The sequence below is a fragment of the Argopecten irradians genome, chromosome 16 (assembly GCF_041381155.1).
Source record: "Argopecten irradians isolate NY chromosome 16, Ai_NY, whole genome shotgun sequence".
NCBI lineage: Eukaryota > Metazoa > Mollusca > Bivalvia > Pectinida > Pectinidae > Argopecten > Argopecten irradians.
In genome coordinates, this window is record NC_091149.1 from 14,368,712 (window position 1) to 14,394,663 (window position 25,952).

Sequence of the window (25,952 nt, forward strand, 5' to 3'; positions counted from 1 at the left end):
ATGAAGTCGTTTAAAGATTTTAGCCTATTTGACCCCTGTGACCTTGAATGAAAGTCAACGTCATCTGTTTGAACAAATTTGGTAGCCATTCATTCTAGCATGCCACAGACCCAATATCAGGTCTCTAGGCCTCTTAGTTATTCACAAGAAGTTGTTTAAAATATTTTAGCCTATTTGACCCCTGTGACCTTGAAGAAGGTCAAGGTCATTTATTTGAACAAACTTGGCAGCCCTTTATCCCAGCATGCCGCAAACCTAATATGAGTACCCTGGGCCATTTGGTTCATGATAAGAATTTGTTTTAAGATTGTAGCCCTTTTGACCACTGTGACCTTGAATGAAGGTCAAGGTCATTCATTTGAACAAACTTGGTAGCCCTTCATCCCAGCATGGTACAGGCCAAATATCAGTACCCTGGGCCTTTCGTTTGAATGAAAAAGTTTTGCACTGCAGACTGCGGACGGCTCACGATAGCGGACGGCGCACGATGACGGACGATGCATGATGACAATAGATCTTCCTGACCTAAAAATATACCAGAGCTGGAAGTCATTTAAGGATTTTAGTCTATTTGACCCCTGTGACCTTGAATAAAGGTCAAGGTTATTTATTTAAACAACCTTGGTAGTTCATTGTATAATATATACTGGCAGTTAACCTGAAAGATACAATATAATTGATTGTCTATAAAAACACCAATAAAGGAATGTAATTAAAAAATGAAAAAAATCCTTTTAAGCTACATCCTCAATACTCCATGGGTAACTATCACTGACGTAATATCCACTCTTGGACTATCTCATAGTAACATTGGAGCCACTTCAGAAGAAACAAACTGACCAATCACAGGCTTGCAGAAATCATTTTTGGCTACATCCTCAATACTCCAGGGGTTACTATCACTGACGTAACATTGCAAAGTTGGTTCAAATCTTTAAAAAGCATTAATGAATTAAAAGAAACCCCTTTTGGACCCAATCCTCAGGCCCCTGGGGGTCAGTCATGGAAAATTTGTTAATAGGATTCAATGGCCATATCATACTGATAATTCTGACAACATTTGACTCATTTTCTATTACAAATGACCAAATAATGTTCAAAAATGTGTTTTCCCTATAAAAACTATAGTAAACTTGAGCCCCTCCCCATGTGATTCCATCTATGAAGAGTATTTGATTCCACTATTTCTTGAATTTTAGAAGAAGATTGTTGAAGTTTTAGCCTAATTGACCCCTTTTGGCCCCAACCCTCAGGTTCCTAGGGGACCATATAATTCACAATTTTGATTGACCTTTGGCCTTGAAAAGTCTCTGCAAAATTAGATTAGGTCACTGGAGACTTCATCTCAGGTGACCTCAAAACTGATTCCTGCATAGACTTCCTTTCAAGATTACAGAGAAAGTCACACCCAACTTCAAACCAACACATATGTACAGTGAACCACATTATAAAAATTCCTTTGATGTATGTTAAATGATCTAGTGACCTGTGTCTTCTGTTGCCTGCAGTTTCATTGACCGATTGCCAGGTGTAAAATAGCCACGCCTCTACCCCCAGGAACAAACAATGCGGTTTGATTGACAGCTGGCGATCAGTTAATTATGAAATAGTGCAGGGGTAGATATTATGTCAGTGATAGTAACCCCTGGCGTATGGAGAAGGATTAGGCTATTACTCTGCTATTTTCTTAAATAAAGGGAGACTTAAAACTTGAATGTGGCATTTTATAATTGTCCCTATGACATACAATTAAGTAGTTCATCATAATTGCTATTGCTGCCTGGAATATGCATTTTCATGAATAATCATGCAAAAGTCTCTGCTAGCTACCCCCATTTTATCGAAAAATAAGTAAAAAATTGGTGATAATAGACAATATCGCCTGGCTGGCACTCAATCTCTTACAAATACATACATTTTAGAGAACAAGAAATGTTAAACAGTTTTTTTACAGAGAAAAAAAACAACAAAATAAAACTACTGCTATAATCAAGTTAAAATAACCAGTAAATGTATAAATCTATGTAATAGATACAAATGTATGTATGTACTTCATATGATTGCAATTACTATACATACATGTATAATGTATATGGTATGTCGGAGTGAATGTGTATATGCCTGTATTATGTTATGTACTAAAAAATGTCTTGAAAAAAATAAAAAAAAAATATTAAAAAAAAAAAATAACCAGAATTCATTTAATATGGATGATATCGTTTCATAATGACACGTCATCAAAGATTTGAAAAATATCATGTACTTAAAGATGTACATCACGAATAATCATGTAAAAGTCTCGATCTGCTACGCCCATTTTTTCAATAAGAAACTGTTTTATCCTCATGTAGATAAAACAAGAGATCCCAGAGGGATCTTGGCGCCCACCAAAGAATGATCTATGTCTGACAATGGAAAGAGGGATCTTTTCTCTGCTTTTCAAACTTTTGCAAACATACTATATATAAAATTTGAGACAGGTCACAGATCGCTTCAGTACTTCCTGAGAAACAGCAGTAACAAACTTCAACTATCAAAATCCAAGATGGCTCCTTGGCGGCCATCTTGATGATTGATCGGTCCCAAATCGAAATATGCACAACTAGGGCCCTAGGGGAACCTATATATGAAATTTGAGACAGATTCATTCAATACTTTCTGAGAAATAGCGATAACAATCTTAACTATCAAAATCCAAGATGGCAGCCTGGCGGCCATTTTGTTGACCGATCGATCCAAAAACGCATTATGTACAAATAGAGCCCTAGGGGCACCTACATATGAAATTTGAGAAAGATCCCTTCAGTACTTTGTGAGATATAGCGATAACAATCTTTAACTATCAAAATCCAAGATGGCTGCCTGGCGGCCATCCTGTTGACCGATCGGTCCCAAAACGCAACATGCACAACTAGGACCCTAGGGGAACCTATATATAAAATTTGAGACAGATCCCTTCAGTACTTTCTGAGAAATAGCGACAACAAATTTTAACTATCAAAATCCAAGATGGCTGCCTGGCGGCCATCTTGTTGACCGATCGGTCCCAAAAACACAACATGCACAACTAGGACCCTAGGGGAACCTATATATGAAATTTGAGACAGATCCCGTCAGTACTTTCTGAGAAATAGCGATAACAAACTTTAACTATCAAAATCCAAGATGGCTGCCTGGCGGCCATCTTGTTGACCGATTGGTCCCAAAAATGCAATATGCACAACTAGGGCCCTAGGGGAACCTACATATGAAATTTGAGACAGATCCCTTCAGTACTTTCTGAGAAATAGCGATAACAAACTTTAAGTATCAAAATCCAAGATGGCTGCCTGGCGGCCATCTTGTTGACCGATTGGTCCCAAAATTCAATATGCACAACTAGGGCCCTAGGGGAACCTACATATGAAATACGAGACAGATCCCTTCAGTACTTTCTGAGAAATAGCGATAACAAGAATTGTTAACGGACGGACGGACGGAAGGACGGACGGATGGACGACGGACCACGGACGAAAGGCGATTTGAATAGCCCACCATCTGATGATGGTGGGCTAAAAAGTCATATAATTTGTCAAAATATAGACAATATTGGTCTGACCGAATACTCAATCCAAAACTAAACATACATTTCTCTGTTTTCGCAATTCTTTTAGTGATATTGAGGATTTTGCTAGAAAATATACCTTAAAAAAATAAGCCAATTACCTCCCTTTATCCAATCCCAATGAATACTGTTCATATGACCATTTAAAGAATATAAAGTTTTTAATTTAACACCCACGTACCCTTTTACAAGTAAGTCAGTTGGCATTTTCAACCCTTGATGGTATACACGCATCTGATCATACTTACATAAGATATTTAAAAATATAATGCTTTAATCAAGAAATGCCTTTGAAATGTATATTGCTAATTGGAATTTCATGTTGGGCAATTAGGGTAATGGGTTACATTAGGTGCCAATCTTTCTAATTATCATAACCTTTTATGCGAACTCTATTAGTGGGGCCACGGTGGCCAGGTGGTAAAGTTGTCCTGACATATTACCACAAGCCGTCCACCTCTGGGTCACAATTGCAAGTTCGAATCCTATGTGGAGAATTTGCCAGGTACTGACAGCTGGTCGGTGATTTTTCTCCAGGTTCTCCGGCTTTCCTCCACCATCAAATCTGGCACGTCCTTAAATGACCCTGCATGGCTGTTAATAGGAAGTTAAACTAATAAAAAAAAGAGAACTCTATTCTACATCCGAATTGTACATCCGAATTGGCACACATATGGTACCAGGTAATTAAATTATTTTAAATCCTTGATACTGCTGAAGGATATGAAAATCAGTATACATACGCAGAAATGAATTACTTGGTACATCTTTCATGCTTCAGTCCTTTGTTTTATTAATCATATTTTTTATATATGAGGAAGATTACCTATATATATATATATACATTTGTATATAGGTACTAGTATTTAAAATAGTTACCGTTTCCAAGTGTTATTCATCACAGATGAAAAAAATGTCAACAGCAAGCAAACCATAATTTAAAGATGCTCCACCGCTGACAAAAGGTATTTTATCAGTATCAAAAACAAAAGCAGACGATTTAGTATTTTTCTTCGGTCACAAAAGTTACATACTTTACAACATAACCACCATTGAAAAGTTTGAGCTTCTAATTTTACTTCAAGTAAAAAATTCAAAAAATAATTAATTGCATCCCGAAAAAATTCCGTGGCACTATATCCTATATGGAATGAAGTACTGATTGTGCATGTACCAAAGGCAAAATAAAATGTCTTATATATTTTTTTGTGTTAATTAGATATACATATACACGATTAAACACCAATCAGTGTTCAAATAATGAATATCAATCAAATAATGAATATCATTTATGCTCTGTCGGCGGTGGAGCATCTTTAAAAGTCTATACCTTAACCGAAATGGCTTTCAATTGATCAATTTTTTTTAATTTTTTTTTTTTTTTGATTTAGAAAAATTTTGAAAACATTTCTCAAGCTGATGAGGCTGTTACAAGTTTGACATTCACTACTGTATAGTGAGCGTTATAACTAGGTCTCCTTTTACCTAGATACTGTATGATATTTTAAAAAAACCCAGAAAACTGTTGTTATTTTGGAAATAAAATGTCAAAATATCCTTAAAGGTACGTGGTATTTCAAATTTTATAAATTTAAGTTTAATAAATTTCAAATGATATAGCCATGAGTGTAAGATTCTATTTATCACATAACTATAGTATTAATCAAAACATAGTCAAAACTTCAGTGATTCTGACAGGACAGTGGCGTAGGATGATGAAACGTAATAGGGGGGGCAAAGGTCCTCAATATTTCATAACCCCCCCCCCCCCCCCGCGCCCCGCACCCACAGGAGATACTTGATATAATCATTGTACACATCTATATACAGTGGCGTCGCTAACAGGAAATTAATTTGGGGGGTTTCCCCCGGCAAAAGATTTTATTATTTAGAATGGCAGAGATGAGTTTTTACGATGAATTTTGTTGAATTTGCGAGCACCTTAGGCGCGAGATTTTCGTGTTTGGGGGTCCGAGGGATTTCCCCAGGAAAAAAAATTTATGATTTAGAATGGATGAGATAAGTTTTACGACGTATTTTGTTGAATTTGCGAGCGCCGTAGGCACGAGATTTTGGTGTTTGAGGGGGTCCAGGGGTCTCCCCCGGGAAAAAGTTTTACTACAGGGTGTATTTAGAATGGCTGAGATGAGTTTTAAGATGCATTTTGTTGAATTTGCCGTAGCAAGAGTTTTGGGGTTTTGTGGGGTCCGGGGGTCTCCCCCTGGGAAAAAATATTACGATTTTGTATTTTGATGATTTTTAAGCCTTCTGAACATGGTAATTTTTCGATTTGAAGTTACCTGCATTTAGAAATGAAAATTGTGAGTGTCATCTTACCATTAGGCAACCCAGCTTAATCTGAACATACCGGATTCACACCATCGGCACATTGTTGTGTAACTCAAAATAATAATCATCTGATTATCTTGCTAAGACATATAAACAAATAAATCTGTTAAGAAGCATTTTTTGAAATAGTATAATCCCTTGATGGACATTTTTAGTCTAGTTCGTGTGTATTGAATTTTCATTATTAAAGGTTTGAACATTACATAATTGAATGTTTTAGCAAACACGCCGCGCAGCGAAATATATTCTAAAAAGTTCAAAAATGTGTAGGTGGACCCTTTTTTCTTTCAAAAGTGCATTTTTAGAACATTTCACTCAGCGAAAATGGTGGGGCAAAAAGACATGTTTATTGAATTCTAGATCTATTGAATCCTTGAGAGAATAGCCAGGGCTTAAGCTCTGGGTCAAAAATGGAATTACTTTGTTTAGTTTCAATTCTGTTTTATGTAAGAGTGGCGAAATCAGGCTTGGATTCGACGTGTCAACCGAGATAATCATACAACATCACAGACGTCATTAATATCTACGACGCCACAGTAACGTTCGTCTTACAACATTTATGACATGACCGTATATAACATTGCTAAATGGGTCAGAGTGATATTATACATGTATAATAATTTTCACAACATGTGTCAATCTGGTGATTCCTGTCAGCATCCTATTTATTACGCAGTACAAATGTAGTTGTCTATCACTATACACAACACAGCAAAATTGTGAAATGAATATTCATTAACATTATTGACCTCACCCACCCAGTCTGTACAGTAACTTAAACCTAAGCAATTATAATGTGTCATGTAAAACTGCAGTGCATACAAATGTCCATATCTATATGTACATGTAATAATGTTGATCATATCCATTGTCAAACTACATTGTTACCATTTCTTTTAATTTTTTTTCTGGTTTGTTTTCTTTAGTTGTCTAATATTCAGATTACTTACAGACGTTTCGGTACCTTCTGAAAGTCATTTCGCCATGTTCACTTTATGATACCGAAAAGACTTCCGCATGTACCGAAATGACATGTAACAAAGCTGCGATACATGTGAGCCTACGGACTACCGAAACGACATGTGCATTACTTTATGGTTTAACTAACTAGCAATTTAATCATATGATCAAACAATATAATAGGAGATACATATATTCAAACGGCATCTGCCTCAAAGGCAGTACAATTGTCAGTTTACGTGCTGTTAAGCCACGATTTAGAACGCATGCATGGTTCTGTTGTCAGTCACTCGCGATGATGATCATAAACAGACTGTAAACTGTTCCTAACGTTATATTTGCAGGCCTACAAAAACAATCAAATATATCTGATAATAGTAATATCCACCGATAATGATATTGATGTCTATAACAAGTAAAATGAAACAATTACTTACCTGATAATGCCGAATTTAACTTGAACATCAAGGCGGCTTCAACGTTTTTACTCCACCGGATACAAACAATATACACATTCCTCATAGGGGGCGCGATAGTCTGCGCCATGATTTTGTGCATTCGAATCAGTACAAACAGATCCATTTCACTGTTGCACTTTTTGGGCGCATATTGTAACACAATTGTGGTGATTAGTGAATAATTTTGTTACGCATTTCATGATATTTATTCACCTCTACAGAAAATTTCATAAATATCACTCATTTTTAAATGGTATATTTGCCGGTCCAATCGGTGAGAATAGCTCCGAAGGAAGGCGTCTGGGACCCCGAAATAGCTCGTCTGTTGTGGAAATTTACCGAGAACCTGCGAAATATCACCATTATTCAAGGCTGTATTGTGGTCGTTGTATGTAACATTTCCAAAAATCAGAAATACCGTTTTGTTCAGAATGATTTAGACTTTTTATATGTAGAGTCTCAGATTGCTAACTTTGTAAGTTATTTCACTAGGACGAATTAAACAGAAACCAGTGATCAAAATGCCGATTTTTGCCTGTTTGACCCAAAAAATATCACCTTTAAAGAATTTTCATAGCTGACACGATTATTTCAATCGATAGATCACGCTGAGATTAACTTACATTGAAATTTTTAACAAAATTTATAACATAGTTTCCTTATTACCCAAATCGCGAAAATAAGCGGGTTGATAGGTTTATTTAGCCGTGTTAACATTTCGTTCCAGAACGAAAACTCTGTCATAACAGAGTTGTCGTTCTTCCTCTTCATTTCATATATGAGTGAAAATTTTATTTTACATTACTTTCAATTACTTGTTAAAGTCACATTCTTTGTGGCTCCTCATTAGAATCTGTTTTAGGTTCTTTAAATGTTCACAGCTGCAACTACAAACTTCTTTTTTACTTCAATTTACAAAAGAGTTTTTCAAAGGAAGGTAATTCGAGGCATTAATTCACTGAAATAAAAAAAAATCAACCATCAGTTTTAATGAATTGTTTTGTTAACTGAATTCTAATGCAAAAAAAAACACTATCAACTTTATTGATATGAATAACGATAGGCCCAAAATAACATAGCCACGGTAAAAAAGTAGTGACTTACAACTAAGGCAATAAAACATATTCCTTATTTGAAGTTGCAAGTTTTTCAAAATATTTCATGAATTTGACCTTACAAGTACTTACAGGTCATCCACTTGAGTATCATTAGAACACCTTTATCCAAACGTGATGCAATCCCAACTATCAAGGTCACTTAGTTATTCACTAGAAGTCGTTTTGCAGATTTTAGCCTGATTGTCTCTTGTGACCTTGAATGGCGATCACGATCAACCATCTTAAGAAACATCATAACAGCGTGATGTAGGCCAAATATAAAATCTTAGTTATCTAGAAGACGGACAAGGTTATATATTTCAACAAAGTCCGTCATCCCAGTGTGTTGCAGACTCAATATCAGATCACTTGGCCTTTCAGCTACTCACAAGACGTCGTTTAAATATTTAGCTTACTTGACCCCCTTGACCTTGAATGAAGGAAAGGGTCATTCACGTGAACACACTTGGTAGCCCAGTATGCTACAGGCCATGTATATCTACCTTGGGCCTTTCAGTCATTGAGAAGAAGTCCTTAGAATAAAAAGTTTACGAACGGCGGACGGCGCATGACGACAGATGAAGCACGGTTTCTAGGCCTATTTATTTAGGTCATCCTGAATTGCGAAAACATAAAAAGGTATAGATCTCTTTTATTTAAAACACAAGGTTCAATTCTATGAAATACTTTGTAGTGACGGTCAATTACCTCATTTTTTTTGTTTTTGTCTTGACCCAAATTACTCTATTCGTATTATGCTTCCATATACCCAAATATCAATGAAATGTATTTTCTTTTTACTTTCAATAATTTATTTAGAAATAACTACATGGTTTTTAAAAAGGCTCCAAATAAAACTTTAGATATCCCCTTACAAGTCCCCACAACTTTTAATATGCAAGCATTAAACAGATGAAAGACGGTTTTAAATATCTTTGAACAAATGGAGCCAATATAATACTAATATCTAACCTTGTCTTTCATGGAATAAATGGTTATTCAATCTTGTCTAACATATGTTGATGACTTATATATGTGTCACCAAGGCCTAGGAAGAAAGTCAGCATTGAAAGCGCTGTCAATATCTTTCTTAAAATAGTAATAGTAACATTGGACCTGGTCAGAAAACCCTAACATCGCTCTTGCCCAAGATGTATCTATATAAACTCAATGAAAAAATAAACAACAAATGATTGAATTCATAATTATTTGCTCAAAATAGCTTTGAAACTTCAAGCATGTGGTTACAGTAACGTCCTATATATTGTTAAAGAACAGTTCTAATGTATCTGTATAAAATTACATTATATATTTAGTCACCTTTTACGATCATGCAGCAGGGGCAGAAGGTAATATTTGTATTACCTTTAAAATTAAATGGGCCGTTACTGGGCGAACATTCTACGTGTTATTTTTTCAGTTATATATTGAAAACCATAAGGTATGATGAATTAAGCTGTGGATTTCATCCAAATGGACAAACAACCATGATGTACATTGCCTTATAAACCTTAGTTACAATTAAGACACTGTAAAAGTCTTGTTTTTTATGCTTAATGGAAGCATATATGTAGAAATCGCTTTACAATTACTTATGAAACTTTAAAATGCAAAATGAAATTTAGACCACAACTTGACTATATGATCTGATCCGTTTGAAAACAAGACTTGGCTATTATATATTGTATTTTAGAGTTTTCTACTCATAATTTTTACCTAAATACTTATTACTATATAATTAACAGGGCAAATCTGTTGTCGCTGATTACAATGCAAGCTACAAACTATTCTAGCTATTCTATTTTATTTATTTATTGTCTCCCTCTGTTTGTATCCAAACTGCTGTTTGTATATACAGTATAACTTGTCGAAACCGAACCCTGTATAAACCAGAAACTTGTCTATACCGATTAATTTGTTTGGTCCCGGCAAATTTCTTAATAAACTATAGTACCCAAAACCTGCATAATCCGGAACCTGTCTACTCTGAAAACCGAACTGTCTAGGTAATGTTACAATGTTTTCACATGGGGCGCCTAAGGGGATTTACCTGTACCTGTATACTAAGGGCTAGATAGTGACAACTTTTCACTTTTCATTCGACGGTTTTGTTACATGTGCATTGTATTTATGAATACTTTTCACGGTCAATTCTAACAATAAAACATACACATAACTTCTGAGAGTTCGTTTGAATGTAGCACACCGAGAGAAATGGATCGTACATGTACACCTCAGAAACCAAGAAAACGTAGGATGGAATTCTGTGTTCTACCATGTACATCTGTGAGAATAAATGTTTGTGCTGTAACAAAAAAATTCTTCTGATGATTTCCAGGTGAACATATTGTGATAAGGTTCTACCCTCTATAAACCGGACACCTGTATAAACCGAACAAATCGACTGGTCCCATTCACATCCGGTTTAGACAAGTTATACTGTATAGCCACTACCGTAATCTTATATATGTAATCACAGATCTTTATTTCGACCAAATATTACTTAATTGATTACCTTTGTGAAGTCGCAACTAAATAACAACTTATCTATGTTACATAAATACTCTTCATTTAGAGTAATTCTTATATTAGTTGAATTGCTACCTACTTAAGTTAGCAATCATATTCTATTAAAACGTATATTAATCTCTACTTTTGGTACGAATGTGTGTGGAAGTGCTTATTTGTTGTTTACCCTATACCTGTTAATTCAAATCATTGCTATGCAAATCAAAAATGTTTTGTTTGGCCGAGTATTTTCTTATTAGAGCTATCTGGTGACATTCATCCTGATCCAGGGCCAATAGACTACACTTTTCTACTAAGCGCTAACGGTTCCATAAATGTTATATGTATACATTATACAATACTTTTCCTTTTAATTTTCTATTTGTCAACTTTATTAATACTTCTTAGTGGTGATGTTCATCCCAATCCTGGTCAACCCCCTGAGAGACTTTACCTATCTAACTTGTCAATTATTCATTCTAATGTGAGAGGAGGGCTGAAGTTGGTTGCGAGTTCCTAGTTCCTAGTTCCGTTTAATAAACGGAACTAGGAACCAGACCCGAGTTCCGTTTAACTTAAACGGAACTAGGAACCAGACCCGAGTTCCGTTTAACTTAAACGGAACTAGGAACCAGACCCGAGTTCCGTTTAAGCTTATACGGAACTAGGAACCAGACCCGAGTTCAAGTAAATTCAACGGAACTCGGGTCTGGTTCCTAGTTCCGTATAAGCTTAAACGGAACTCGGGTCTGGTTCCTAGTTCCGTTTAAGTTAAACGGAACTGAGGTCTAGGTATCAGATCCGTTTAAGGAAATCTGTGTTATAGATATTAATTCTGTTCTATATTATTCATGGAAGCTCTAAGTTCGATTCCTGTATATAATAGGTAATTGAACATGCAGTTAGAGATAGGAATCCTAATAAACGGAACTCCGCTCGTTGGCCAGTATGTTTGTTAAACGGAACTCGGGTCTGGTTCCTAGTTCCGTATAAGCTTAAACGGAACTCGGGTCTGGTTCCTAGTTCCGTTTAAGTTAAACGGAACTCGGGTCTGGTTCCTAGTTCCGTTTAAGTTAAACGGAACTCGGGTCTGGTTCCTAGTTCCGTTTATTAAACGGAACTAGGAACTAGGAACTCGCAACCAACTTCAGCCCTCCAATGTGAGATCATTTAGAAAAAAATAAGATATTATTGAAACTGAATTCTCCGCATATGATATAGTCTGCTTAACTGAAACACACTTAATCAATACTATAACTGATGATAGCTTAGCACTAAATTCACACCCAGTTATGTTCGGACGAGATAGAGAAATAGATAATGGAGGTGGTATACTGATACCAATGAAAACTTAATGTCTACCAGACGAAATGATCTGAAAACCCCCAATATTGAAAATTTAGTTATAGAAGTGCAAAACTCTAATAAAAATTCTTTTGTGTTGCATCTATCGTCCACCTAATTCCAGAGTTAACTATTGGCAACATTTTGATGATCTTATCGAAAACTTGATTAACTTGAACACTCACGTAATCATTACTGGTGACATCAATCAGGACATGATGAGACTCCCCAACAATTCACATCTACACACTATTTTGACAAACTACCAACAAGACAGCCTAATCCAAACACCAGCACGCATAACTGACACATCTGTTAAAAGTATTGATATATTTTTTTACAAACAATCCTAACATTTTTAGTAACACTGAGGTACTACCTCCAACTCGTAGTGACCATTGTACTATTCTTTTAAATCTTGTTTTAAAAACACTTCGTGAAAAATCTTACAAAAAAGATTTTTATCAATTCGATAGCGCCAACTGGGATTTCATTAATAACGAATTACAATCAATACACTGGGATACTCTAATTGTCCATTCCAATGATATTAATGACATAAATGAAAAATTTCTTCAAATTCTTAATGATGTTATTGACAAATATATTCCCTGCAAAACCGTTACAATTCGCCCATCTGATAAACCGTGGATAACTAATGAAACTAGGCTATGTCTTAGGAAAAAAAATTCACAGGAAAGCATGTAATAGAAATCAAGTTCAGGACTGGGAAGCATTTAGAGAAATTCTGAATAAATCTATCGATCTTATAAGAAAAGCTAAAACTAATTACATTACTAAACTACAAAACTCTCTACTTGATAAATCTATCCCTCCAGGTAAGTGGTGGGGAATAACCAAATCAATCTCTTCACTAAATATTAAAGTTAAAAAGTCACCACCTTAAAAAGTTGATAATTAAATTTTAATCCATCCATTAGAGAAAGCTGAAGCATTTAATATATTTTCACCTCAATATCTTACTATATAGATGATACTCATCAAAAGGATTTACCTCCCCTTAGTCATGTAAAACTGTCCGATATTACAATTACTGACACTGACATTATAGACCAGATTCAAATCATAAATATAAATAAACCAGCTGGTCCAGATGAAAACCCCTAAATATAAATTATTATAAATTTATAGAATATATATGCTCTTCTATAATTAGACCCTTAAATATTCCTTTTTAATAAAACTATTACTACTGGCAGCATACCAATTACTTGGAAGAGATAAAATGTTACAGCTATTTATAAAGGAAAATGTGATGCCTCCAATACATCTAATTACAGGCCAATTGCGATAACCTCAGTATTATCCAAGAATATAGATTGTTTTTTTTTATAAATATTTCTTTAATTTCATCACTAAACGTCAGGTCATAAGTAAACACCAATCAGGGTTTCAGCGAGGCGACTCGACAGTCAATCAACTTTAATTCATTTACGATACAATAAACAAAAAAACCTTGATAATGGTAAAGATATTAGATTTGTGTTTTTAGATATTAGTAAAGCCTTTGACACCGTTTGATATAAAGGCCTCCTATATAAACTTAGAAAATACGGAATATCTGATAGAGTCTATAAATGGTTCGAAAGATATCTAACTGATAGATCCCAAAGAGTAGTGTTAGAAGGTTATAGTTCTTCTTTCAAACATATATCAGCTGGTGTACCCCAAGGCTCAGTATTGGGGCCATTCCTGTTTTTGTTATTTATAAATGATATTACAAGTTTTTTCAAACATTAAGTTATTTGCAGATGACACATCACTATATGTTATTATTGATACTGACCCAGTCACTGCAGCTGATCAGCTAAATGATGACCTCAAATCAATAAAAAATGGGCTAAAACATGGCAAATTAACTTTAATGCTAATAAAACAGTAGGTCTCAATGTTAAAAGAAGGAACCTTAGTCATCCTGATGTCATACTTAATAATTTTATCATCAATGAACATGACTGCCATAGGCATCCTCGATACTCCAGGGGTTCCGATCACTTACGATCTCTACACCCCTGGACTATCTCATAGTGAAATTGAAGGCAGCTCAGTGGAAAACATTTGACCAATCACAGGCTAGCAAAAATTTCCTTTGAAGACTACAGAGAGAGCGACGCCTAACATCAAAGCCACACAGTCAGCCACAGTGTACCGTTATACGACACTTTTGATGTTCATCAAAGGACTAAATTACCTGTTCTATTCTGTTGCCTCCAGTTTTACTATGAGATAGTCCAGGGGTGTAGAGATCGTAAGTGATCGGAACCCCTGGAATATCGAGGATGGACTGCCATAGGCACCTAGGCTTAAACTTCGATAAAACAGGAACATGGGATAACCTTATTCATTACATTCAAAACAAAGCCTATCAAAGAATAAACATACTTCGAATGCTTAAGCATAAAATTGATCGCAAATCCCTTTAAATTATATATAAAAGTTTTATACGACCTATTTTGAATATGCTGATATAGTATGGAACAATTGTACAATGTATCTTTTCAATGAAATTGAAAAAAATACAGATCGAAGCACTTAGAATAATCACCGGAAAAATTCTGAAGTTCATCACTCATCTAAGTAGGCAAATACGAACACAAATCGTTACGTTAATGAATAGTATACTATATATTTAGTGAGATACATGTAGAAAGGACAGATTCCTTGATAACACGCTCAAATTATGAACAGACCTAATTCATCGACAATTTAGGCCTAACGTCCATTATAAACGAAAGGATTAACCCATAACGATACTGGAGGGTCGTTGGAAACCGCCAACAATTAAAAATAGTTTGCTACTGTTTATATATAGATACACTGAGTTGGAGCAGATCTGTTTATTTCCCTATAACTTCAGTGCAGAACGTGATCCGATTCAGTGCGTATGAATACAATTTGTACATGTTAACATTTGCGGACATTTCTTTTGATATTTCACAAAATTACGTGTCAATGTTTACAAATAGCACATGTACGAAACAATCAGACCCATACAACAGAACAGATTTGATTTTTAAATGTGTTATTGCTATTTGACCTGAATAAAATAACTGAAATACAGGAACTATTTTTTGTGATTTTTTTGGAAATTTCAGCTAATCCAATTTATATATTAAGACGAAATGGCGTTGTCAATTGCATTAGGATATATGTTTTAATCAGATTGCAAAAAGAGTAGTTTCAAAGAAGTCTCATTGGCTACTTTCAGATCGGCCTCCGTAGTGTGCTTGATCTGGACTTGATCACGCTTGGATTAACCTCGGTCATAGTAGTGCGAAATAATATTAGCGTAAACACATCGCTATGATAAGCTTGTTCGCTGAAGCATATCCAAAACAGTATTCGTCTTTTACTGTACATTATTAATATATCGCCTCTCTCGTTCTGAAAATTGAGTTGAAATTCCTGTTTGGATATACATGTCGGGTGACGTTAGTTATTGAAGGAAAGAAAACTTAACTGATTTCAGATGTAAATTACTGATTAAGTTTTATCCGTATTATGTATTAATCTGAAAAAAAAGTTTCTCACAATAAATGATGTAGATTTATCTGAATTAAGCTTACCTTTTCTGTGTAGAATTGTCTCATATATATGGACCCAGCTATTCGTCTGTATAGGGATCACATAACCATGGTCATATGTTAAACACTATTCGCTATATATAGACGTACACACAAGTCAGTATGTGCGTTAATTAGAGCGAAGAAATCAGACATCAACCGACCACATTCATATGCTCTATGTGGGACATATTAAGTACACACAGTGCACTGGTAATGTATATGAATTTTATAAATACAACTCAAGAGTAAGATTCAATGACAATAAATAAATAAAAATCCGAGTTGAACAGGCAATATTATAAAATTAAAAACCTATTTTTAGGTTGATACGGTGAGTTATCCATCCGAGTTGGTGCTATATCCCGAGGCCGGATTATAATAAGATATACATATAGAGAGTCTAAAAGCATACAGAATTCTAAAGATGTAAAAAAGGTTTGTTTGTAATTGTTAGATTCTTTTTATTCTAAGAGTTTTCAAATGACTGTCTCAAGACAAGCATTAAACGTCCAGTCATTCTTTTGATATATAATAAGTATTTTTTTCTTGTAAAGAGCATTTTTATTGGCTTAAAAATTTACTCTATCAATCCATATAGGAAAACAATGGCGTCGCCGTTTGTAACACTGCCTCTGATTTGCTAAGAAACCGGCGTAATGATTACATAGACAAAAGAGTCCCAATATGAATTTCGAATATTAAAAGATTGTCGTGAGTAAATTGGGTTATAATAATTAACGTGACTGGGTTTTTTTATATATATTTTTAGATATAACAATAATCTGAGTGTAGACTACAGCGGTTGATTTAATATTGCTTTTTATTTAGAGCAAAATAGCTTTTATAAATTAAATCGAAAAAAATGAGACTGATTACAGCAATCCGAATTGATCAAGAGATGATGGTTTCACGTGGGACATTTTTCAAAGCCATTCTTAAATCCAATATACTATAGATAATCTCTTTAAAATAACCAATTCATTTTGGGACTTTTTTTTATGAAAATAACTGAACACACCTGACAGGATGAAACAATATGATATTTGAAACGGACCTCTCTAGTACTTACTGGTAAATAGCACTATAACAACAAAAAATATTTACGGACAGGCAACAGACCATGGGAAATTTTTTTGTTGGATTAAATCAACGTCCTATTGACACCCTGCCATTTTCGGACGGTCTACCAAGTACGCGGTGTGCTTCGTGTGTGAGGTGTGTGGTGCTAAATTTGGGAGACCGCGCATGCGTTACAGTGTAAAGTCGAGTAAGTCAATAAGGAAGGCGATTTGAATAGCCCAATATCTAGTGGCAGGAATGGTAAGACACCTACATCGATTTCATTACTAAATAATCGACACGATGAAATACAAATGAAACTTGAACAGGATCTGTTCTGTACTCGCTGAGAAATAGCAATACATTTGTACATGTAACAAGAATTGTTTACGAACGGACGGCGCATCACCAAAAATAGACGAGTTTAACAGCTCAATTGTTAATGGAGCATAGTCAAAAATACCTGTACCGACTTCGTAACTAAACATTCGACACGATAAAATACTGTCACTGAAGCATAATACTGTCGACAAAGCATAAACAGATATATCGTGTACCGACTAATGTCACAGCTTCGGTATATCTGTATAGGATATCGAGTAAGAAGTCTACGACATTGTTAGATGTTTTACATGGCCCATTAAAGACGGCGAAAATGTAGATATATAACTCTTCGCTCCCTACTCGTTTACGTATAAAGGCTAAAACTTCCCCATAGACAAAGAGAGAAGTCATGGAAAAATTCGCCAAAGATATTCTGTATTTACGTATTACAGAGTTGTCTGTGATTACGGGTAGTTATTCATTGTAACGTCTTATGTTTGCGGGCGTACCGTCATACGTGTTGGAGAAAACGACCTGAATTTTGCACACACAAAAATAACGTTACAATGGATATCTACACACAAGGGAGGCAACACAGTAATATGCAAAGACGGAATATTGGTATAAATATTTGATACCGAACAGACAGTTTATGTTCTGTTGAGAAAGGTTCACTGTAGTTCAAGCTATATGTGCCATAACTTGGCGAACATTTTGATATATTTTTAGGGAGCTTTTGAAACCGAAATTGTGAATGAAGCCGTGGAAATCAGTCATAGGCATGGAAACCATATGGGCTTACTATACCAAAATGTTCAATATCTTGCATATTTTGTCAAAATTTACGAGAAACACAACATTGTATGACTCAACAGTACCTGAGGTTAGGCCATACACACATTCAACTTAGTTATGTTCAAGTATACCGAAGAAGTGATATATAGGTATATAGATTTATATATAATTTAAAATATGTATATTTAAAAAGTTCTAAATATTAAAGTCTATGGTTCTAGCGGCTCCGCCAGCAAAAAATGCAATACAAGGACCGAGTAAACGATGGGCTGCTTTTCCAGGCGCCGTACCATTCTACATCATCTTCCATTATCGTCGTTTTTTGCTCTGAGTGCGAACATCAAACCTAATGGGGCCTTTGACGTGATGCATTGTATTTGTATTTGAGTAAAATAATAATCCTTCAAATATTCAATTTTTGCCGGACACAAAAAAAAAATTTAAAATAATTTCATGTTACACGTACATTAATATCCCATTGGAAATCAATAATCGTGCATTAAAAATATGCAAACTATATCCCTACTCGTTTGATGAATGCTTACCTGAACCCGTTATCATTAGCGCGGACATTTTATATTGTAGGTATTGCTTCCACCAGTCTCCTATATCAATGAAAATTCTATTTAATGTCCGTATATATATAGTGATTGGGAAATAACTATAATTTCATTCCATAGTTCTGCCACCACAGTTTGTTTAAGTCTAGACTTTACACATTTAATATTTGTTGGTTTGATATATTGAATTGATTTTCTATTAACAGCCTGAGTCATATATGTTGCGGTATGTAGAAGTATATTGGTGTTGTGTCACATATCCTCGGTCATAGAAGTGCGAAATAATATCAGCGTAAACATATCGCTATGTTAGCTTGTTCGCTGAAGCATATCCAAAACAGTATTCGTCTTTTACAGTACATTAATAATATATATGCTCCACCGCTGACAAATAGTATTTTTTCACTATCAAAAACAGGAGCAGACGATTTAGTATTTTTCTTCAGTTACAAAAGTTACTTACTTTACACCATTACCACCGTTGAAAAGTTTGAGCTTCTAATTTTACTTCAAGTTAAAAGTATGAAAAATAATTAATTGCATCCCGAAAAAAATCCTTGGCACTATATCTAATATAGAATGAAGTAATGTTTGTGCATGCACCAAAGGCGAAATAAATTAGTTTATGTTATTTTTTGTGTTAATTAGGCATATATATATATACGATTAAACACCAATTATTGTTCAAATGATGATTATCCTTTATGCTCTGTCGGCGGTGGAGCATCTTTAATATTCTATACATGGTATATCATATCATGTAAACATCCATAACGCTTACTATTTTAACGGCCTATATGTGTGACGTAGTATATAATGGGTTGCAGTTTTTGTTGTTTATAATTGTATTAGTAAAAGACAACATGTACATTGTTGTATGTTTATTCCGTAAACCAGCGTGCCGTGCGTGTAATCCGGATATTCCATCTGGGGAATTCCTCCCGGTTCTAAAATGCGACCATTGTGATTGGCTGACATTTTTGCACTTCACACCTGCATATAAATAGGTTATACTTTGGGTTTTTACGGTAGTCTGGCTGGAGCTTCTATGTAGCTAATTGAATTGGTTCGTCTCATCTGTCTATGAGACAGGTTTACATATAAATGACTTTTAATTGATGTGTTTTGGTACGAACCTTAAAAATATGGATTATAGAATAGTCAAGATATAATGTTCATGTGATTGTTAGTGGTCTTTCCCCGGTGGGATTGAACCAGTATTACCACTCCTTTTAAGCTTAACCTTAAGCAGAAGAAGGAACAATCACCTAAATAGACTAACGTGTGTCACCGCCAGGGGATACACCCAAACGTCAACCTCACGGGGACACATGATATAATAGGGAGAGAACAGGCTAAATGGAGAACAGATCAGGGAGGACCCGCCGTGCACAATATGCCTTGCACTCAGGGACACAATTAGCTATTATTCTTATTTTGAAAAGGACGATCTGAGTTTCAGAATTTAGATTAATTTATGCAACTAGGACGACGATAGGCGAAAAGGAGAGGGCTTATATAGGCATAGCCTGCTGTCCAATCCCTATTAAATCGAATAATTTAATGACTTAATAAAATATTTTGAAATGAAAGAATGAATAAAAACAACATTATCACTATGTACATATTGATAAGAAATCGTTAGTTACACCCGCCAAGCACATTTTCAATTGATATAGGTTTAAGAGTTAGTAATGATAACTATCAATAGTCAAGTAGAAACAAGCAATAAGAAAAAAGTATAAGCCGCAAACATATATGCTTTGGTGGAGCTAAATCGTCAAGTTACATGTCCGTGTTGAAAATATCAAATGTTTAAGCGACATATCATTATAGTGAAATTAACATGAAATATAAATTTACTAAGACCTCTTTCATGAACAATTGAAATTTGTCCACGAACTAATTTTATTAAAACTAAATATTATATCTAGCAATGTTTGCAAATCGTTGAAAAACTTTTTTTTAAATAGTTCCCAGAGGCCTGGCTAACAAAAATGTCCGGTAGAGGTGTATGACAGGGTTCATTTTTTGATCAAAAACTGATCTATTTAAAACTCATTTGTTATAATAAACATATTGATCTAGCTAATTTTATTACCTCGATATTGTAGAATATGAAAATATTTAAATTATTGAGATAAGCCGAAAACTGTACAATATGTGGGAGAGAGAACAGTATCGAGTCCCGTCTGAGCCGAGATCTGTTCTCTCTCCTACATATTGTACAGAAATGACCCAATGATATTTGTTGACAAAAATAATGTTTTTGCTATACAACCATGGTAACTTTGCATAAATTATGCGAATAATGTGTCTATTTAAGCATATTTTTTGATAGTTTTTCTTTTACAAGCAATATAACACAACCTAGAGCAAACTAAATATTTTAAGGGAATTACCAGACACGAAGAATAAATCATTTTGAAAAATATAAAGTTTTTTTCTAGAATGCGCTCTATGTTAAATAGATGGAAAACTGCATAAAAAGCCCAATTTTTGATGAAATTTTCACATTTCGCATAATTTTTGTATAATAAAAATGGTTGCCATGGCTACTAGAACTGCTATAATACCTAATAGCACTATCAAATATGTCAGGTATGTAGTTAATATTTGAGATGCAAGATTTACATATTAAAATAACAGACTTTGAAAAATAACGGATTTGGAGACCACAAAAGACCCTCACCATACCTAGTCCTTTGAAATTAAAAGTGGTGTACAAAAATAATTTTAATAAATTCAGAAAGCGGAAGCTGGAGTTAATGTTGTAGATAAGTATCAAAAGAAATTCTTTGGATGTGTTTTAATTCCGCATCAATAGCGGATTAAATTCTTTTCATATTCATTGTGTGGTTTTTTTCGTAATTTGTATAAAAAAAATGGAATACTCCGGCAGATTGTGTGTTAACATAATCATGGGATTATGCCCGAAGCATATATTTACCTGTATTGTGTAACTCTCCCATATGCTTTCCTTTAACCATCTTATAAGTGACTGTCTTACAATAGAGTCACATATAAGGCAGTAAAAGGTAATATATATGCTTTGCTCCGTATGGTATAATACCGCTCTGGTGGTAGTTTCGGATCCTGCTTCGCACTCAGTCTAAGGGGGTGGGACGACATCTTCGTCCGTTGTCAGTATAAGGTGACCAGATGAAGTGTGTTGCTTGGTGTCTTCGGTAGCATGCTTCAGTGATTAAGCGTTATAAAAAGGGTTGCACTTTACAAGAAGACACAGCGCGAATATACCGCAGTCTCCCAAAACACACATTCGTACTTCATACACGCAACACACCGCAGCTTCGTCCGTTACACGCAACACACCGCAGCTTCGTCCGTTGTCAGTATAAGGTGACCGGATGAAGTGTGTTGCTTGGTGTCTTCGGTAGCATGCTTCAGTGATTAAGCGTTATAAAAAGGGTTGCACTTTACAAGAAGACACAGCGCGAATATACCGCAGTCTCCCAAAACACACATTCGTACTTCATACACGCAACACACCGCATACATGGGAGGCCGTCCTTACATGACCCTGGCTGTTGATGGGACGTATAAATAATCGAACAAAACAAAGGTATTACAAATGTTCTGGTCAAATAATTGAATTTATGTAAATGTATATACCCCAGTAAAATGGCCGAATATTCTGTATTTGTTTCCTTTGTTTATATCAGTATTTGTCCCCTCGATATGACAATTTGTTTATTGAAACAACATAAGGTTAAACAGAAACGTGTCTAAAACATGCCAATTACCAATATATAATGTCAGTGATAGGAAACATACATTGTCAGTAGCATTGTTATTACGCAGAGTCCAGCCACGCGGATGGAAAGGTCACATTGGTGTGACGTCTGGCGTAGATTAAACAAATTAGGTAAATTATTTTATAAATCTGTTTCTTATGAATTGAACGCTGTCTCAACACCAATCAGATTTGATCAATAGATTCATCAATACTAGCTGAACATAATTATAAGAGCCCGTTCAGTTTTGATTTATCCAAAGAAACCAGCACTATACTTGGCGTTCAATTATAACTTGATTTATTTGTGGTTTGGTGTTATCGTCCCATTCACAACTTTGTTCATTTAACGAGGCCTCCTCTGTATCAAAACGTTATGTGTGAATGTGTATATGCTTTGGCAGGCAGTGGTTCGTGGAATCATTTTTATAGTGCTATCTCACTGAATCGTACTGCCAAAGATACCGATCAACCCACTAAATCCGGACAAATGGCAAGCAGTCGTCCCATTTCCTTGGATTTTAATGCAAAGAATATTTATGAATGCTTAGGTCACAACCCCTTCCGATAAGGTTTAGAATCTCTCCGACATCCCGTAAACTTTCATAATTGTCACACATCCTTCACACAACGATTAAGTATCGTCTGATATACGGCCGGGAATCGATCTGTAATCACACCGCCTAATATTCGGCCGAACCTGGTACAATTAACGTTCGTTGCCCGTGAGATATTCAGGGCGATATTCTTACGATGTCCGTTGAACAGGCCGTTTATCACCCGGACATCATATGATAAAAAGCCGATTAGCGTATATGTTCGGTTGATATTCACTGCCTCACCGGTCCAAAAATTCTCTTTCGAAACAGACGCCGTTCGCGTACAAGTGCAGCACGGCCTCCTTTTTATGTAAATGATGTGTGACAAATTTTTGACCGGTTTTTGTCCGATGTCGGAAAAATTGCGAAACCAGCGGTGAACTCCCGATTACCTCCTATCCCCGGATACCGGCCGATCATTGTGACTGCAGCATAAGTAATTAAATACTCAATGTTATTTGGTGAACCTATAGTTGTCACATACATGATATACAATTATACAAATAATATCATAGCACTTTTTGACAGTTATACATAGAACTCTTCTGTCGAACCTAATTAATTCGAACTCTTCATCTCGAATTATGTATTCTGTACCGCCCCACTCAATGGTAACAATTTCGATCACTATCATCAACCAATATGTAGGTAGAGTGTTAGAAGTGTATACGTTGTCAATATTGTAGGATATCGTAAAAGCGACGAAAGTAAGGATTTTATCCTTCCTTGCATGACCCTAGATGTAAAAAGACGTTGAAATTAATCAAACATACATATTAATCACGAATATGGTGAAAATAATGAGCACGCGAAGTATTATACACGCGAAATATTGTGTGGAATATTGTATACGCGAAGTATTGTCTGGAGCATTGTACACGCGAAATATTGTGTGGAGTATTGTACACGAGAAGAGAAGTATTGTGTGGAGTATTGTACACGAGAAGTATTGTGTGGAGTATTGTATACGCGAAGTATTGTGTGGAGTATTGTACACGAGAAGTATTGTGTGGAGTATTGTATACGCGAAGTATTGTGTGGAGTATTGTACACGCGAAGTATTGTGTTGAGTAATGTACACGGAAATATTGTGCAAAGTATTGTACACGTGAACATACCGTGGCTTACTGTAAATTATGCCGTCCTATAGAATGTATTTGTTACCGAATCAATTGTCTGATAGATCAATACCGTGTTATATCAACGTAGTCCTAATTTGGCTTTCTTTGCGGTTGTTCCCCTGCTCGACAGTCACCATGCCTCTTTTTATGTTTCAAAGTAAGAACATTCTCAGTTATCTACTGATGGTGTTGATGAAAATTTCATTTTGTGAATCCCAATGTAATGACTTAAACACTTGCTTCGAAACATCTAAGCCTGGGAAGGTTATTGGGAACATTGTAAAGAACAAAAATGGAACTGGATATAGAGAATGTTACAACGAGTGCACACGACGTGCTTCGGATTGTCAAACATTTAACTACAACAAGTTTTCGGGATACTGTGAACTCATAAGTGATTTACCGTCATCTGCCAATATAGAGAACGATAGTGATTTCATCTATAGTACGATACCCGACATTGGTGTAAGTTATCATGTATCATTTTTTTAATTTAAATGTTTCCAATATTCCAAATCAAGCAGGTAAGCGCTACAATATATTAATTGCGAAAAGTTATCGCTCTTTAAATGACATGTATTTGTAATTATGACTTCAAATTTATATAACCAATTACAATTAATAGTTAATCACAAATTTGATATTTCAGTGCAGGAAGGTTAAGTAGTAAGAACAGTATTCTGTCTCCATATATTACGCAGAGTACTACTACAAAAAACACAACATGGGCATATCATAACCTCCCAAAACATACAGACATTAACACACCTAAATGTGATTAACACACTTATCCTTAGTATTACTATTTTGATAAGAGGCCGCTATTGAACGGAGTGGTTACAAGGATATGCATTTCAATCAGATTGTCACACATCCCAACCCATTGCATAAATAGAGAGAATCCTGCATATATTTTAATACCGGATACTTTATTTTACAATATAACGACTGGTTCACCAGTTGTCAGTACAAAGTGACCGGGTGATATGCGTTGTATAGTGTCTTTGGCGACATGCTTCAGAATAATAGCACTATAAAAAGGGCACGAGTTCCACTGTTGGGTCTGTTTACAACGGGTAAACCAGTCCTTCAACTCCCATTATGCTGCGTGCTTCACAGCATCAGAAACTACAACTTTTATAGAGTATAGTGCGGCTAGGCCAGGGGATAGTACCCAGAGTCTGAGACAGTTTATTGATAGGCTTAATGATCCGTTATTATGGTTTCTGTCTAGTCAAAGCAAGCGATCGCTTGCATCTTGATAGAAAAAAACACCTTTCAAAACCGTTATCAATAAGTGTTGTCAGTTATATTATGATTGATAGAAGGACATTGATGCTACTTAGGAAGACGAGTGTACCTGAACAAAGATTTCATAATGTAACATGTTTTTTTTTCTCATTAGCAGTTCGAGAATTGAATATCATGTGCGACATTCAATTTTGAAATGTGATATGTAAGTCAGAAAACGTAATATGAATCGATATTTTTAATTAAATTGTATCGGTTTCATGATCAGATTGATAGTTTTTTTATCGATATCAATTATCTAATGACAATGTTGGATCTATTATTTATTTATTATAATGGAACGAACGAATAACCATTTCATTAACATTAATCATACCGAGGGTAATTAGCGCGGCTATTAACTACACTTTCATAACCTTTGGTGTGTTTAGAGGGCATTATGCCATAACATCAAATAATGCCCACTATCTTCCCGGAGCGGCTTTGAATTTTTAAAATGGGAACGCGATAATGTTGAGTCGCAAAAATTATAAGCTAAGCGTTAATACAACACTTATCATCACCTTCTGAACAATGTAATAA

General features: G+C 35.2%; 1 protein-coding gene across 3 annotated transcripts in view; it reads right to left on the reverse strand.

Annotated features, from left to right (window-relative positions):
* The window catches only part of LOC138310463 (senecionine N-oxygenase-like), a 54,487-nt gene extending 38,460 nt beyond the window's left edge, over nt 1-16,027 (reverse strand). For all 3 annotated transcript variants that reach the window (XM_069251692.1, XM_069251691.1, XM_069251693.1), the window contains exon 1: nt 15,908-16,027. In XM_069251692.1, coding sequence (XP_069107793.1) covers nt 15,908-15,931 — 24 coding nt within the window. In that variant the 5' untranslated portion in view covers nt 15,932-16,027. The remainder of the gene's footprint in view (nt 1-15,907) is intronic.
* Between the last annotated feature and the right edge of the window lie 9,925 nt (nt 16,028-25,952).